The sequence below is a fragment of the Notamacropus eugenii genome, chromosome 6 (genome assembly GCF_028372415.1).
Source record: "Notamacropus eugenii isolate mMacEug1 chromosome 6, mMacEug1.pri_v2, whole genome shotgun sequence".
Classification (NCBI taxonomy): domain Eukaryota; kingdom Metazoa; phylum Chordata; class Mammalia; order Diprotodontia; family Macropodidae; genus Notamacropus; species Notamacropus eugenii.
In genome coordinates, this window is record NC_092877.1 from 295,679,267 (window position 1) to 295,698,330 (window position 19,064).

General features: G+C 37.5%; 1 protein-coding gene across 2 annotated transcripts in view; it reads left to right on the forward strand.

The window, feature by feature from the left end:
* Nucleotides 1-19,064, forward strand: part of GTF2F2 (general transcription factor IIF subunit 2) — a 161,661-nt gene that overhangs the window by 17,613 nt on the left and 124,984 nt on the right. For both annotated transcript variants that reach the window (XM_072617189.1, XM_072617190.1), the window contains exon 4: nt 244-388. In XM_072617189.1, the coding sequence (XP_072473290.1) occupies nt 244-388 (145 nt within the window). The remainder of the gene's footprint in view (nt 1-243; nt 389-19,064) is intronic.

The following is a 19,064-nucleotide window of genomic DNA, read 5'->3' on the forward strand; positions in this document are numbered from 1 at the left end:
GGGTATAACCATTATAACTTTAACTATTGGAAATGCAACCTTTGCTTGTTGGGTTAGTTATATAATTTTTTGCATATTAAGATGCTTCTTACTATAGTTTGCTTTATAACGTGTGTATTGGGGAGTTTTCAGTATAATTATAAAAAGATCAATAATTTGGAAAATAAAATATGTAATTAAAATTTAAACATAGTTCATAGTAAAAGTTAAGTTATTAATACACTCTGGTTAATTATCTGCTAGGTTTCTTTTACTTTGAATGAGGAGCTTGCAAATATCCATGATATTGGTGGAAAACCTGCTTCTGTCAGTGCTCCTAGGGAACATCCATTTCTCTTGCAAAGTGTGGGAGGACAGACATTAACAGTCTTTACTGAGAGCTCATCAGGTAAGGTAGAGTGAAATTAATGTTACTCTTAAAAATGTTGTTGAGTTGTGTAAGTTCAGCACAAATCTGTTAAAAAGGACATTATCAAGGCCTAACATTCAACCAATCAATTTTTTTATGCCATTCTTTGCTTGACCTTTTCTTGTTATGATAGAATCTAGCAAGCAGTAAACATTTTTATTAAGCACTTACTCTGTTCTAGACACTGTGCTAAGGACTGGGGATACAAAAAGAGGCAAAGAGCTCCTACCCTTGGGGACTGCCATTTGTATAATAAGGAGCAGCTTACAATCTAATGAATATAGAGGAGTTCATGAAAGAAGAGTTGGGATTAATATTTCAGTATTCTGGGCATAAACATGGAGCAAACAGAATAGCATATACTACTAACTGTGTTTTCTGAGGGGATGAATGAAACCTATCTGCTATGATAGGGTCAGCCTGCATATAAAGCATATCCCTTGTGGTTTCTTAGCAGGAATAGATTTTTTTTTTTTAAGCAACAGGGTGGTAAATGTTAACAATTACTGCTTAAACTTAAGGAATGTTCTAGTGTGCATTTTTGTTATTATGTACAAATCCATCTTAACCAGACCTTTCAGAGAAATAAGGGTCTGTCTGGAAAAAGGACATCTTTGTTACATGGTGTATTAACCACTTACTATTTTTATGATTCACATTCATGAGTTTTTGGAATACTAAGTCAATAAATTTAAGTTCATTTTCACTGTCTTTTACCTTTCTTGTCTGTATTGAATTTGAAACATTTGTGCAAAAGCAGAATGTGTGCTACCTAGCATATTTACATAATAAATTAGAAAAAATGATCTGTTTACCTTCCAAAAGTGAAATCCGTTATTTCATCCCATTTCTTATCAAAGGTTTAAAGAGAGTAGGCAGTTGTGATGAATTCTCAAATTATATTCTCATAGTAATTAATAGCCTGTAAATTACTATGAACTGTTTAAAAATCAGGAAATCATAAGGTTTTTTTTGGATGTAACTTTTACCAGTGTGGCAAATTGTAATAGTTTTTCTGACTTGTAGTGCTAAGTGATGATTAATGCCTTATTTATTATTGCGGTATTAGGTATTTATAGTACCATCCTTTGGCAGACAGAAAATATAAAAGTCAGCATTTCATATTATACACAGGAGTATGCAATAGGTATAGAGATGTGGCTTGAAATTTATCTTGAAATAGATGGAACAGATGACTCAAGTGACTACCCTTGTCAGTCCATCACTGCCAAAGTGATGTTCTTTTTTTTTTTTTTTTGTTAGTTTTATTAAAATAGTCTAAATCCTCCATCCTTGCGTCAGTTACAATCCTTTCCCAAGTCACTGTGGCCAAGGTGTCTTCTGTTCTTAGAGTTAAATTGAAAGGAACTCTAATTTTCAAAGTTCTCTAATCCCTCCCATCTTCCCCCCTCACCTTCAAAGTGATATTCTATGAGCAAAAGATTAACTGTGTCACTCCTCCTCTTAGTAAGCTTTTCCCTCCGAGATAGAAGTATGTTTCTCTGTTTGACACTGAAAACCCTTCACCCTGGTCTCAGTATGTGTTTCCAAGTTTATTACACGTTATTACCCTTCATATATTCTTTGGTCAAGCCAAAATGGCTTTTTTGCTCTTGATCACACACAGCACTCCCATCTCCTTGTCATTATCTTTATGCTGGCTGTCCCTTATGCCCAGAATGCAGTCTCTTCTCCACTCTATATCTCTGAATCCCTAGTTTCATCTGATTTCTATCCTGGCTACTCCACTTGGGGACTTCTGTGACTGGCTTCTTCTCCCTCCGCTAGAAAGCTCATTATTGGGATATCCTCATCATCCTTCTCTTTCAGGTCTACCCTCTTCCTCTCCCATTGGAGGGTGGGGCCATGAACTACATACTTCCATTTAAGGAGAGCAGCTCAGATGTCTCATTTCTTACCTGGCTGTCCTACCTTTAGACTTCTTTGATTTCTCCACCATTCCCCTACTTTACCTTGAAGCCACTTTCAACTTCTTGTTGTGTTTTGTCTCCTCATGGGCTGTAAGCTTCTTGAGGGCAGAGACTGTCTTTTTTTGAGTTTGTGTTCCCAGCACTTAGCACGGTGCCTGGCACACAGTCAGCTCTTTATAAAAGTTTTTTGATTATTGACTTCTCTCAGAGCTCAGCTCAAGCATTGCCTTCTATATCAGGCCTTACCTGACAAACTTGGCTGTTGATATTTTTTCCCTCAAAAATATCTTGTATTTACCTTTAACATGTTTGGTATATACTTACATATGTACATGTGGTCTCTTTATAGAGTATAAGCCCCATGAGGGCAAGGACTGTTTCAATTTTATCTTTATATCCCTTTGTACCTTACATTACCTGACACTTAATGGGTTTTTTTTTGTATTTTCATTTTTTATATGTCAGTTTTATTTATTTTTAGCGTTCTGCAATCACTACTATATAACTTAGATTTTTTTCCCCCCACCTACCTCCATCTCCCTGAGATGGCATACAATTCTGTATAGGATCTACACATGCATTCCTATTAAGTACATTTTCACTATAGCCATGCTGTGTAGATGAACTAAAATGAATGGGAGAAATCATATAGCAAACCAAAACATAATACACACACACACACACACACACACACACACACACACAAAATGATCTGCCACATTCTGTGGTTGAATTCCATAGTTCTTTCTCTGGATGTGGAAGTCATTTTGCCTTGGAAGACCATTGGGAATATTTTTTTTTTTTAAGTCCTTGCATTGCTATGAAGTTCCAAGTCTACCAGAAAAAACTGTCACACACTGTGGTTGTTGCTGTGCACAAAGTTCTCCTGGTTCTGCTCCTTTCACTCAGCATCAGATCATATAAGTCTTTCCAGGCCTCTCTGAAGTCTTTCTGTTCATCATTTCTTATAGTGCAATAGTACTCCATTACATTCATATACCATAATTTATTCAGTCATTCCCCAATTAATGGGCATCCCCTTGATTTCCAGTTTTTGGCAACTACAAAGAGTACTGCTATAAATATTTTTGTACATGTGGGACCCTTTCCCATTTTTATGATCTCTTGGGGATACAATCCTAGAAGTGATATTGCTGGGTCAAAGAACATGCACATTTTTGTAGCCCTTTGGGCATAGTTCCAAACCGTTCTCCAGAATGGCTGGATGAGCTCACAGCTCCACCAACAATGAATTAGTGTAACAACTCTTCCACATCCTCTCCAACATTTATCATCTTCTTGTTCTGTCATGTTAGCCAATCTGATAGGTGTGATGTGGTACCTCAGAGTTGTTTTGATTTGCATCTCTCTAATCAAAAGTGATTTAGAGCATTTTTTCATGTGATTATAGATATCTTTAATTTCTTCCTCTGAAAATTGCCTGTTCATATCTTTTGACCATTTATCAATTGGGAAACACTTGATGTTCATTGACTGGTAAATAATTGGTTTGAAAAAATTTATAATATGAATGGGCAAAAGTATCCAAGTCTTGATGTGTAAAAGGGAAAACTGTAAGATGAGAGGCAGTAGAGAGTTTGGAAATAAAAGTATATTTTTAAGCCTTCCTTTTAGAAAAAGATTCTTTAAATCTTCATACCTTACATATTATCTGATTGACTATAGGATAGTGGGACCCAGTAGTGAATAGTTTCATATATGAGTTAAAACTGATATGACTCTGTTAACTTGTATAAACAGAAGACCTGCAGCCTTCAATCAGAGTTTCAGTTCTATCTAGTTCTGTTTATGTAAAATATGAAAATGATGATGAAAGGCTAAACCATTTATTGTTCTGAGAAGTCTTCCCTTCTTGCCTTTCAGTTGGTTTTGCTCTCCTGAACATTTTGTGTACCTCACATTGGGTATGGTATTCCCAGCATCATCTTGGCAGAGAAACAGAAAAAGATCCAGACTGTCATTTATGTTCTGGAGTAGGAACAATATGTTCTTGGCTTTTGGTGATGTGATTATACAGACTCAGTTCTAATTTTCTTCCCACTCATTTTTTTCATATTACTGCATTCTTGGTTTTTCCTGCCCAAATGATCACTTCTCTTCTAGAGTATTATTCTGATATTTCCAAATTAGATTTCAGTTATTTTTAACCCAGTTAAGTTTTTTGGTATGTCTTCCCTTAATATTTGCCATTCCTCTGTTGCGTTAATTGGTTATTAAGTCACTCTTTCAAACTAATACAGGTATTATAACTGTAATTAATGTTGGACAGTGTCCCCTGATCATTTCCCATTTTTGCTAATTATTTTAATAATTTTTTTCTGTTACTTGATTCAAAATAAATGTAACTGAACCTGCAGATTTTATTTTATAAAATTACGTAATGTACCTGTAGGCCTCTTCGGCTACATATGCCTTAAAATCCAACAAGTGAGACTATTTTCCTTTAAGAGCCTATTGAATGACTTAACTGAAGGGTCTCATAATAGTATGATGGCTAGAGCATTGGATTTGGAGCCAGAGGACCTGGCTTTTGAATTTGTTTGCCTCTTATTTACCACTTATATTACAATGGACAAGTAACTTCCTCTATTCCCTGGTTTCCGATTTACAAAATAAGAGTACTAGATTAGATTTTTAGGTACCTTTGAACTTTAAAGTTTGTAATCTTGTGAAAAGAAAAACTCAGGCATTGTCGTTTACAGGTTCAAGACTTTATTTTCTGAGACTCCATACCATTTGTGTTGTTTTCAGCTGCCCATGTTACCTTAGCTCTCCCTGTACTAAAAAAAGAACAAGAAGCTTAAAATTAAGATGCATGTGAAATAGATATGATTTTGTATATTTGTCCTTTTTTCCAAGTACTGTGTTATATTCATTTATTGTATTCTCCTTAATTATCCACATTCTAAAAATCATAGTACTTAGGAAAAAATACACATCTTAAATGAATTTAATATTTTCCATTTGGTATTTTCCATCTTGATTTAATTGTTCCTTCTCTTCTGCAAATTTACTTGAAAAAAAATAACTTGGGGGTGGAGCCAAGATGGCGGAGTAGAAAGATGCACATACACATAGCTCTGAACCCACAACCCACAGAACATCTGTAAAAAGGAACTCATGGCGAATTCTGGAGCAGTAGAGGCCACAGAACAGTGGAGCGAAGGAGATTTCTGTTCCAGAGGGACCTGCAAACTTCTCGCAAAAGGTCCTTCGCGCCTCGGACTGGGCGCTGGGACTGGGAGCCGAGCACAGCCCTGCCGTGCCCCTGGCACCGAGAAGAGCAGTTCCGAGCGGGCTTCAGGGACGGGATCTCCAGTGGCCGCGCGGGTCCCTCCACCCACAGGTGACGGGGGTCGGTGAGAGGGCCTCTTTGGCGGGTCGAGAGGAGAGTGGGGTGCCCCCATAACTCAGGCCCCCTCGGGAGGCAGCGGCAGACCAGGGCTCCCCAAGCAGGCAGGAGCCTGGATCCATTGTTGAAGGTCTCTGCATAAACCCCCTGAGGGAACTGAGCCCTTAAGGCGGCCCTGCCCCCACCTGAGCACCTGAACTTAATTTCACACTGAATACCAGCCATGCCCCCACGGAAGCCCTGAGGCTGGGAAGCAACATTTGAATCTCAGACCCCATGCATTGGCTGGGAGGATCAGGAGGCGAGGTGGGTGTGAGGAGAATATTCAGAGGTCAAGTCACTGGCTGGGAAAATGCCCAGAAAAGGGAAAAGAAATAAGACTATAGAAGGTTACTTTCTTGGGGAACAGGCATTTCCTCCCTTCCTTTCTGATGAGGAAGAACAATGCTTACCATCAGGCAAAGACACAGAAGTCAAGGCTTCTGTATCCCAGCCCACTCAATGGGCTCAGGCCATGGAAGAGCTCAAAAAGAATTTTGAAAATCAAGTTAGAGAGGTGGAGGAAAAGCTGGGAAGAGAAATGAGAGACATGCAGTCAAAGCATGAACAGCAGGTCAGCACTCTGCTAAAGGAGACCCCAAAAAATGCTGAAGAAAATAACACCTTGAAAAATAGGCTAACTCAATTGGCAAAAGAGGTTCAAAAAGCCAATGAGGAGAAGAATGCTTTCAAAAGCAGAATTAGCCAAATGGAGAAGGAGATTCAAAAGCTCACTGAAGAAAATAGTTCTTTCAAAATTAGAATGGAACAGATGGAGGCCAATGACTTTATGAGAAACCAAGAAATCACAAAACAAAACCAAAAGAATGAAAAAATGGAAGATAATGTGAAATATCTCATTGGAAAAACAACTGACCTGGAGAATAGATCCAGGAGAGACAATTTAAAAATTATGGGACTACCTGAAAGCCATGATCAAAAAAAGAGCCTAGACATCATCTTTCATGAAATTATCAAGGAAAACTGCCCTGAGATTCTAGAACCAGAGGGCAAAATAAATATTCAAGGAATCCACAGAACACCGCATGAAAGAGATCCAAAAAGAGAAACTCCTAGGAACATTGTGGCCAAATTCCAGAGTTCCCAGGTCAAGGAGAAAATATTGCAAGCAGCTAGAAAGAAACAATTCAAGTATTGTGGAAATACAATCAGGATAACACAAGATCTAGCAGCCTCTACATTAAGGGATCGAAGGGCATGGAATAGGATATTCCAGAAGTCAAAGGAACTAGGACTAAAACCAAGAATCACCTACCCAGCAAAACTGAGTATAATACTTCAGGGGAAAAATTGGTCTTTCAATGAAATAGAGGACTTTCAAGCATTCTTGGTGAAAAGACCAGAGCTGAAAAGAAAATTTGACTTTCAAACACAAGAATGAAGAGAACCATGAAAAGGTGAACAGCAAAGAGAAGTCATAAGGGACTTACTAAAGTTGAACTGTTTACATTCCTACATGGAAAGACAATATTTGTAACTCTTGAAACTTTTCAGTATCTGGGTACTGGGTGGGATTATACACACACACATGCACACACGCACACACACATAGAGACAGAGTGAATTGAAGAGGATGGGATCATATCTTAAAAAAATGAAATTAAGGGGTGAGAGAGAAATATATTGGGAGGAGAAAGGGAGAAATGGAATGGGGCAAATTATCTCTCATAAAAGAGGCAAGCAAAAGACTTATTAGTGGAGGGACAAAGAGGGGAGGTGAGAGAAAAACATGAAGTTTACTCTCATCACATTCCACTAAAGGAAAGAATAAAATGCACACTCATTTTGGTATGAAAACCTGTCTTACAATACAGGAAAGTGGGGGATAAGGGGATAAGCAGGGTGGGGGGGATGATGGAAGGGAGGGCATGGGGAGGAGGGAGCAATTTGAGGTCAACACTCGTGGGGAGGGACAGGATCAAAAGAGAATAGAAGTAATGGGGGACAGGATAGAATGGAGGGAAATATAGTTAGTCTTATACAACACGACTATTATGGAAGTCATTTGCAAAACTATACAGATTTGGCCTATATTGAATTGCTTGCCCTCCAAAGGGAAGGGGTGGGGAGGGAGGGAGGTAAAGAAGTTGGAACTCAAAGTTTTAGGAACAACTGTTGAGTACTTTTCTTGCCACTAGGAAATAAGAAATACAGGTAAAGGGGTATAGAAAGTTATCTGACCCTACAGGACAAAAGAGAGGACGGAGACAAGGGCAGAGAGGGATGATAGAAGAGAGAGCAGATTGGTCGTAGGGGCAATTAGAATGCTTGGTGTTTGGGGGCAGGGAAGGGGATAAAAGGGGAGAAAATTTGGAACCCAAAATTTTGTAAAAATGAGTGTCAAATAAATTTTAAAAAAAATACCTCATTTCTTTAACTGATTTTGTTCTTGTGTATTTCCTTTTAGATCTATACTTCTGTGGACTTGAATTTTTGTATCTCACTCTCCTTAATTAAAAAATCCATATGTCCTTCATTAGTACTTTATGAATTCATTTTGATTATTTCTAGCTCTTAGTTTTGAGAACTTTTGGCTAGCTCTATTTTCAGCTACTGTTTCAAGTTATTATTTCTTCTACCTGCATATTCTCCCAAAAAATTAGCAAAATAATAATTTTCTTTATTTTTAGAAACATTTTCTTAGAGGTTATGCTTCATTAAGAAACAACTAAATTTTGGGTTTGTTCTTTATTTTACTATTGTGTATTTCCTTGAGAAACCTTTTTATTTTTCATGGTTTCAGTTGCTTCTGGATAATGGTGGATGTTTTCCATCTGTTTCTTTTCATCTCTGGCACTTCCCTTTTGTTAAAACTTACTTTCTTTACTTCTTTTTATCCCCAACCAAAAATAATAGAAGTAAAACTTATTATTTCAACTTAAAAGATAACCTATATACCATCTCCCCCCCACCTTAATCTCTCCCTCCTTCAGTCCCATCCTCCCAAAAATCTAGAGTTAACCACGAGTAACCATGGACCCTAAAGGGTAAAGATTGAACAACTAACCTCATGACTGATTTCTGTTTGGTTAATTTGGTTATTTTCTTTTAACTTAGAATAGAAAGTAGGATTTCTTTAATTCTTCTTTCTTAAAAACATATATTTTGTTTGTATATATGTGATATTTGCTGCAATTTCTAATCTTTTCTAGTTAACTCTATTGAGAAGACTAAGACCTTCAAAGACTTCAAAGCAGATTCTCTCTAAGTGTAATCTCCAGTTCTCATGGTGCACCTTGATAGATGCCTGGATTTTTCCCCAGGGTTTCTCTTAGGTCATTGAATATCTTGAGAGACATTTCTCAGCTACGAATAGTAACTGGTGAATAAGCCTTATCAAGCTCTACCTTCTACCATCCCCTTAGCAGATGAGCAGAAGAAGAATAGTTGAGCTTAAGAGACCCAAGGACTAGTTTTGTTTTGGGAGGTGACCAGCCATATTCTTGTAGTGCTTTTAATTTGGTGATCTGTGGAAACATTAGTATGGAATTAGTATAAAATAGAAATAAATGGAATTAGAGGATCTGGGTTTGAATTCCAGCTCTGCTACTTACCTGCATGACTGGACAAAATTCTCAATCCCTCTGGGCCTTAGTTTTCTCAGCTGTAAAGTGAGGGTATTTCACTAGATAATCTTTGCAGTACTCTCTAACTCCACATCTTATGGCCCTAATTTATTGGATCTTACTTCTTTAATATTGTTCTTTCTTAAATTTTGATGTGTTCTTCAATATACACATTTCAGAAATGAAAGTCTTTAATCTTTTCTTTGTCTTTTAGATATTACTTCATTCACATTGTTGATTGAAATTATATAGTCAGTATTAGGGTTGATCCGGACTTAACTGGACATCTCTCAAGATACTCTTTATGCTTACTCTGTGCATTTTTTGGTTCATAATATATTCCAGACTATACTTCCTTATGAATAATTCTCAACTTTCATTCTTTAGAACTTGTGATATTTCATTATTTGCAGATTTATAGCTGGAAGAATAAAAAGATGATTAAAATCTTTTGGTATTTTTCCAAAGGTAGTCCAGCCTAGTCTTCTGCTCCTCAGAAGAGATTATTGTGCATTGCCAGTGTCTAAGATATGTATACTATGGATTGATCATCCAACTGCATTTTAATGTATCATTTAATCAATAGGTAGTCTTTATCCACTTGATTTTTCTTCTGTAGATAATAAGGCCAAAAATCTTTTAAGTGATTATAGGATGTCATTTAGGTTGATGCATCCATATCAATGTCCTGCACAAACAAGAGTACCTAGACAACCTCATTGTCCATGACAGTGACAGATACTTTTGTTGAACTTAGTTTTCCCAGTCTTATGTGTCACTAGAAACTGGTAATCTTGGGGTGATTGAACAAAAATATTTCTGTTATATCTTTCTGTTATCTGTTATGATTTTGACACATTTATTCTTTTGGGTCAAGTGCTTTTTATAATCAGTAAACAATATGCATAGTGAAAAAAATTATATAGTCAAGCATATTTGAGTGTCTGCTGTTTTATTCATTGGACAAGCATTAAGTTCCTACTACAATCATACCTTTTCTGAGTGGATAAAGGAAGTTATAGAATCCTGGAGCTGGAGCTAGGAGGCTCCTCAGCACATCTAGTCCAACCTCCATATTTTATAGGTAAAGAAACTGAGCTTCAGGGACATTGTTTACTTGCCCAAGATCACACAAGTAGTAAGTGCCAGAAGTGAAGATTAAACCCAGGTCCTTTCATGCCAGAGCCCTTTGTACTGTACCACACTGCTTCCTCAATCAGAGAAGTGCAGTAACCATTTTTTGTGCTTTATCTTTCTGATAATTAGTTTACTCAGTTTTCTAGTGTTTTACTAAATGCAAACCTCTGCTCTCCTCATGGGGTAGATAATTTAAATATAGCTATTTTTTATCATGCCAAAATTCAGCAAAACATTACGTACCCATTGTGTCAGAGGCACTATTATAAGTACTGATAATAATTTGTGAAATGTAACAGTCTTTTTCCTTATAGAGCTTACTTTTTCTCCTGGGGAGCATCCTACTTCTGAGGTATTGTGTTTTTTATAATAGAATTTTCATATTCAATCCCCATTTTATGTATGCTTCATGTTTAAGGACTTCTTAACCCCTTTAGGTTCCATTTGAGGGCTGGAAGAAAGGTTACTGTATGTGACTGCTATAGGATGTTGAGGAAGAACATCTTTTCATGTGTTATAAAGTTAATTCCCTTTGGCTTGAAACCTTACATTTCTAGATCTGCATTGCCTGTATGTAATGCATCATCAGTTATCTAATGGCTCCTTTGCTAGCTTCTCCAAATGCCTGGAAATCTCTGTCCAATTGTCCTAGAACAGATGTTACTCATAGAAAATGTGTAACTTAAGACTAATGATGTCCTTGTTGACAAATTCAGCAACTGGGCCAAAGATCAGATTGTCATGGAGTGAAGATGAGTACAAGGCATTGGAGTCCCTACAGATATGCCAGGGTGAATTGGAGCACTGGGGGAGCAGCAGGAACCTTAGGCTATCCTTGCCACTATGCTGATTGGTTTTTGTCTTTTTCTGGTAATAAGACAAATGACAATTTCTGTTCCTTTCATTTTATTGCCATTTCTGAATTATATAGTCAAAAAAAGACTAATTGTTCTGTAACTTTTTTCATATATAACGCTTTTGTTTGTGTCTTACGGTCTAGATTTTTATCCCTTTTTAATCTTCTGCAAGATCTTGCTCCATTGTGCAGCTTCTCTCCCCATGACAATTTGAGCTTCTCTTTCTCTGTTGGCTGTTTTCCTCATGGCGCCTCCTAGTTCCGCCCTCCCCCAGGACTCTTGCAAAAACCTTCACTTGACCCTGTTAGTTCCTCTAGCCTTGTCTTCTGGTTTTGTCTTTCTTTGCATTGCCAACTTGTAAAATGAGAGATCTGTATCCCTTCTCTTTAATTCTTGGCAGTCTGTTTTCTGCTTCTATTACACTGCATTTTTTTTCTAGAAGTGAATGTTTCTAGCCATTTAGTGCCTCTTCTCAGTACTCATTCTCATTGACCTCTCTTTTTATTTGATACTGTTGACCCCTTTCAATTTTATTGATTTTGCGATGTCCCAGGTACTCTTCCTTTTGTCTTTGATTCTTCCTTTGATCTTGAATCAGTCAATCAACGATAAAGCATCTCTACCATGTGCCAGGCACCATACTTGGGGATACCAGTACACAAAAGTGAAAATAGTCTCTTCCCTCAAGGAACTTAAAATCTAGATGTGGGAGACAGTTTATACTATTTTGGTTTTTACAAAATAGATATAAAATTATTTTAGTGGAGAAGGCAGTACTAACTAAGGTGATCAGGAAAAGACTTCGTGTAGAAAGTGGGACTTGAGCTGTGTCTTTAAGTAAAAGAGGGATTATGTGAGATGCACATAAAGGAGTATAGTCCAGGCACAGGGGAGAGCTAGTACAAAGGCATAGCGATGGGAGATAGAATTCCATGAATGAAGGATGACAAAAAGGCCAGTTTTGGATGACCTACGTGTATGTGGAGAGGAGTAACATATAGTAAAGCTTGAAGTAGGCTGAGGCCAGATTAATAAGGGACTTAAATGAAGGAAGAACAGTTTATATTTGATCCTGAAGGTGATATTGGCAAGGCCCTATTTGTACTTCAGGACAGTCCATTTGGCCTCTGTCTGAAGGGTGAATTAGCAAAGAGAGACACTTGAGGCAGGGAGACCAATTAGGAACTGTTGCAGTAGTTTAGGTGAGAGTTGACGGGGGCATGAATTGGGTGTGTGTGTGACTATGTAAGTGGAGAGGAGACAGATGTGAGATGTTGTAGAGATAGAAATGACCAGATTTGGCACCTGCTTAGATGTGTGCAGTGACAAAGAGGGAAAGTGAGGATGTGATCAGTGCACTTGAGCGTAATAGAAAAGTTTGAGGAACGGGTTGTCTCTGGGGAGAAGTACTAAGTTCAGCTTTGGATATGTTGTCCAAAACTTAGTTTTCAGTTCTAGGATTTTTATTATTCACACTTTCTTAAATGAGCAATACATTTTTACAGATTCAGCCCAGTGTTTACTCCTGCATTCGGCACTTCCCAGTTGTGTAATCATGGACACAGACATGATGCTTCCTCATCTGTAAGATAGGAGTATAAATCTTCATACAGCACTCATAGGAAATCCTGTGTAAACCTGAAGTGCTATATAAATGGGAGGGGATTATTATTGTGCAAGACAAAACTAGAGCTAGAGCCCCTGTCCTCACAGCGGGCTCCATTTCCTTACCTTTAACAGCTGAATGGACATTTTCAATTTGGTATCTTATAGTTTACCTCAATTTTAATACTTCTGTAGTGGAACCCATTATGTTGCATCCCCAAACCAAGTCCTCCTCCTAGATATCCCTATTTTGGTCTGTGGCACGGCCTCCTCTCAGTTGCTCATAACATTTTAGAGTCATCTTTGATTCTTTTCATTGGCCACTACATCTAGTCATTTACCAAATCCTGTCATTTTTACTTTTGAAATATCTTTTGTATTTGGATGCTGTCAGCAGATTAATATTCCTAAAACATCATTTTCTCATTTTTCCAAGGATTCAGTTCTAACAACTCAGCATGGCTTTTAGTATCTGACACCTCTTATCGATTCCTTGTTGTTGTATTTGTTCTTCATTCTTGAAAAATACCAGGAAGATGATGACATGACTTGCAGTTGATTTTGATTTGGGTGAGCGAGGGCTGTACAAGGTCACCAGCCTCACTTTCTTCTGAGCCATCTGGGTCCAGTGGCTAGATATTCATCAGGATGACTGGAGATGGTTCAGGATGTAATGTGAGGCCTTGGCTTGGCCCTTTTAGGCTAAAGTCTTTCCAAGTAGTTACTCAAGGGGTGGCCCTTTAATCCAAAAAAAAAAAAATCAAGCTGGGAGGGGAAGACCCTCAGGGTTCCTGGAGAGACAGCTCTTTTTTAATGTTGTCTGACACCTCTTATCAATTCCTACTTATTCCACAATACCTGCTTTTTGGTTTATACTGTTTGTTTTGCCAAGCATGGCTTGCCCCTCTTCACAGACTCTCCATATTTAAACCAAGTTAATTGAGCCAAGATCAAGCTCAGATTCATCATCCTCCCACTAGTCTTGCTCAGGGATTTGAACCTATGTATATCTCTCCTGAATTCCTCACAGCTTTTCAAGCCTCTCTTGTTCACTTGGTCACTTAATCATCTATTACTTTTTGTTTTTACCTGTTTCCTGAAGGTATTCCCTGTCTTCTTGACTATAAAGGACTCAGGGGCATCTTATATTTTATCTTTTATCATGTATCTTATATTTTGTTATAGTACCTAGAACACAGCTGGATACATAATAGGTGGTTAATTAAGTCTGTATTGAATGAAATTTACTTTTCTTCTAATGATTTTTAGTCCTCTGAGATAGTACAGTCCATCTAACCCATGTTCTAAGACATGAGGCTGGGCAGAATTATGAGTATTAGCTTCACTGGGTGAGATTGTGAGTCACTCAGAAGCATACACTTTCTCCATGTGGGTCTCATTTAAGTTAAGGTTGATGATAGAGCACTGACTAGCCCTGGTGACCAATGAGACCAGTGCCTTTCTCCTAAAGGTATTGAAGCTGAGGCCCAGGGAGTTTAAGTGATTGGGCCAAGGTTATACAGGGAAAAAATAGAGAGACAGAATTTGAACCCAGGATTTCTGACTCCAGTGCCAATGTGTCATACTTCCTCAGACACTTTGTGACCTTGGGCAGGTCAGTCTCAAAGCCTCTGTTTCCTTATCTGTAAAATAAGGGTGAGAGCACCTACCTCACAGGGTTGTTGTGAGGATTAAATGAAGATGTATGTAAAGTGCTTTGCAAACTTTAAATTGCTACATAGATGTGAGTTATTAAATGCATGTGAGAATCAAAGCTGAATTTTACACTTTCTGCCTCCTACTTAGTACATTCTTTGTTATATCCCTATATATTAAAACTGATGTTTTTTACTCTGGTTTGAAATAATCAAAATAACTTTTCAGTACCATTTCCCATCAGATTCTTAGTCACTGCATAGATATCAGTAAAACATGATCTCTGTTTAAAGAGAGTTGCCATTTTAAAACCTAAGTGTGTGAGAATTTTATTTTAGTGGTTGCTTAGTAGACCATTCTACATACTCTGATCTGCTAATATAAAAGCCGGTATATATAGACTTATAAAGAAATATATAAATATATGATTGTGTTTAAGTTACATTTCTATGGAAATTCCCTTTTTTGAAAATACAAAATTAATTATCTGTAGTTTCTTTAAAGATTGGGAGTTCAGTATTCTAAGATCTCATCATCCATAATATTCCATTGTTAATCATATTATAATAAAGCATTCCATTTAAAATATTGGGTATGTATTGAAAAAAGGAAGTCTACTTTTCACAGTAATCTTAGTTGTTTTAAGCAAATATCTTTTTAATGAGGAGAGTGTTATTTAGTTCTGTATGTTACTTGCTTATGTTGAGGTATGTCTCAATGAGAAGCATTAAACTCTTTTTTGACTTCTTACAATTAAGCTCACATCTGTTTGCTACCTAGTTGATATTCCCCTCCATCTTTGCTTCTAAAAATTACATTTTGTTCTCTAAGAGATAAGGACTAGACCTATGATATCCTTGGTCCATGGAATTTCCAAATGAGGAAACTCCCTCAGTCCATGCAGGTCAATAGTGCTGCATCTTACGGTTTCCTAGAGCACTGAATAGTTCAGTGATTTGTGCAGTCACACAGCCATTGGGGGTCATGAGTGAGAATGCAACCCAGTTTTTCCTGCCGTGGTGCTCTTTTTACTATGCTATGCTTCGTCAGTAATTGCTGTGCTGTTTGAAATTTTAGCCAGTTTATCTTTTAATTATTACTGTTTTATAAATAGTTTTAATATTATACAGAGAAAAAATGTAATTTTTTTTCTGTACAAATTCTCAATAATCAGGATTTAATGCTTTGAAACTTTCTTTACTAAAGGTAGCTAGACAAGTCACCCCTATCTCAGAAAGTTACCTGTGACACTGAGAGTTAGGTGGATTACCCAGGGTCGCACAGTCACACAGTGTCTGAGACAGTATTTGAACCCAGGTCTTCCTCACTTCAAGGCCAACTCTATCCATTATGCTATAGCTGCCCTGAATGCCTTTGCTTTGGCCATGGCTGATGCAAAAGGTGTTTCTGAAATTCTGAACCTATTAACATTATGTTGACTTTATTGCTGACAGGATCATATTCTATGTCTGTTTTCTGTGGGTTGTCATTTTTTTATTGTGATTTTAAAAGCACATAACACATTTTGTTTTAGCTATTTTATTTACTGGAAGCTTTAGCAGCATTGTTACTTATTTTCTAAGGAAACGTCTTAATTGTTAACATGGGTTGATCACCCCCCCATTAATACTCAGCATATTGTAAGAACTCTTACACACGGGAAAAAATGAAAGGGACTAGCAGAATAAGAGCTTTTGCTTTTATTGCTCAGACCAGCGAACATCTTGAGTCACCCCAGGTGACGACAGTCTTGTGTACTGGGAGAAGAGCAAGCTGAGCAGTGTAATGTTGTGACTATCCCAAGGCAGCATTCATCAGGCCCTTTGGTACTTGGCCAACCAACCCAAGAACCCACTGGGGGAAATAACTGTAGGGAATGCCTTCTCCTTTCTATAACTGGAAATATTGCAGAAAGGGTATCTGTATTTTTGCTTACATAAGTCTAGATGCAGTAGTCCAGGAGGAAAAAAATGGAGTGTAATGATACACTGTTAAGATTTGGAATCCCATACTGAATTCATTTGGGTCTGGCCTGTGATTTTCTGCTCTGAAAATTTTATCACCTGCTAACTACAGAAAATTATAAAAGGTATTTACAGATATGTCTTTCTAGGATTTTAGCTTTCCAACCTATTAAGCAAGATTATGAATCTGTGCTTAGGACTTATAAGTAGAGTATACCTTCACACGGATAGTTAGCTTGTTAGGAAAATAAGCCAACAGTTAAATATTTATGTTCTTTAAAAATAATTTGTAGGATAGACTTTGACTTAAAGTGTGTGATTAAACCTGAATTATTATCATTGAAGATTTAACTAGTAATATTTTGCCCTTTAGTCTTTTTCTAGTTATAAATTCTGCATGATTCAATTCAATTCAACAAATAACTTAATGAGTGCTTATTATGTGCCCAGCACTGTGCTAGGCACTGGGAATACAAAGGCAGTATCGAAACAGTAACTGCACTCAAGGAGTTTACATTCTACTGAGGGAATGCAGCATGTGCACAAGTAAGTAAATACAAGTTATATACAAAGCTATTTCAAGAGGGAGAGAATACTGATAACTGAAGGGAACAGAGCTCACTTCATTCATCTAAGAGATGTCACTTGAGCTGTGCTTTGAAGAAAACCAAGGATTCTGTGAGATAGAGGTGAGGAGGAAGGACATTCCAGGCATAGGAAACCCCCTGAGCCATTCCTCCAGAGGCATATCATATCATATCCTGTCCTGTGATGTCTAGGGATAAGCTGTCAGGCCAGTAAGGCCAGGACATTAATGTCCCAGGAGGAGAATAATAGGAAATAAAACTCTAAGGTTGGATGGGAAGCAGGTTGTTGAGGGCTTTGAATGGCAACTTGAGTTTGTATTTTATCCTATAGGCATTTGGGACCCACTGGAGATATTTTTGGGGAAAGGCTGGCAACGTGGTTCAGATCTGGTTTGGAATGTCTGCTTGGAGGCTTGGTGGAGGATGTATTAGAGAAGAAAGAGGATAGAGGGAGACATCATTTAAGAGACTTTTGCAGTGGTCCAGAAAAGAGAGGATGAGAGCCTGAGCCAGAGTCAGGGCTTCAGGAGTGAGGAAGGAGGGGATAGGTGTGAGAGATGGTGTGGATCTAATCTGCTTTTTAGTATGAAGTTCAGAGTTTGGACATTTGGATTCTATTTGAGCTCTGCCCCTAGTGTTTTGCTTACTTTAGCTAGCTAATCTCTGCATATTTCTTCTCTTTATTTCTATAGAACTTCATATTTTGAAAAGAAAATGAACAGTTTGGTTGATATCTCTTTTCCACAATTTAAGAAAAATGGAATATTTCTCTTAATAATAGTGCTTGTTTATATTGTACTCTTTAGTTTAGGAATAATTTCCTTTACAACCATCCTATGAGGTGTGCAGTATAAAATTTTTTACCCATTTTACAAATTAAAGAACCTAAGACTCAGGGCGAGGGATTTATCTGAAGTGACCCAGCTAGTGGCTTGTCAGTAGTCAAATTGAGTCTGCAAGTCAATGTTCTTTGCAATTCACCTTTCTCTTGTTTGCTCTGATGGCTTTAATGTAGGGATAACCCTGAGGTGGAACTTTTAGTATCCCGGCAGAATAAAAAAGATTAATAAGATGAATTCAGGGAGCAGAATTACATTGCGCTCCTTTTGAGGGAGTCATAAGAGGAAGTGCTCTATTGATGTTTCATTAGGTCTATAATAGGTAGCTTTTATTTCTCCTCTTTTGGTGTGCAGATAGCCTCAGAAAAGGGACTGGGTCCTGGGGTGGGTAGGAAGGATGGAGGTGATTATTAGTGGTTTTTTGCTCTTGGCATATTTTATCCCTCTATTTCCCAAAGGTAAGTGTTGACAATGTGACTAAGCTAAGTACTTTTATCATCTGTATTGGAAACCATATTGCAGGGTCTTAGATAAAAACTCAGTTTCATCCCAACTTCAGAGCAAGTTCAGTTCTGTCAAACAGACTAAGAACCTTTAATATCACCAAGAAAAAGAAGGAGCAAAAAAAAAAGCCAAACAGCTTGGAATTAACCCAGTCCAGTATAAAACTTTATTCTCTGTAAATCATCTCTTTTATGGGCAGTGGAATCTTTTTTACTTTTTTTAACTATAAAGGGGCTCTGGTTTCCTTCAACAACCTAACAAAAATGGGGACGAGAGTAAGAGAAGGGAGACAGGGAAAAGAGGGAGGGGGAGAGAGAAAAAGAGAAGAGAGGAGGGAAAGAAAAAGAGAGGAGGAAGAAGGAAGAGAAAAACATATACAAAGAGAATGTGTGTACTTTGCCTCACTACTTTGTGTTCCCCATAGTCATTCTTTTTGTGTTCTGCTAAAGGCTGAAGAAACAAGCTTTTAGGAAGTCTTGTACCCATGTAGTTTTTATCCCCTTTAAATGCTTTCTTTTTTTTTAGTAGCCATTATTTGTCATATTATAGTTTTATAATAATTTTTGTTGTTCACCA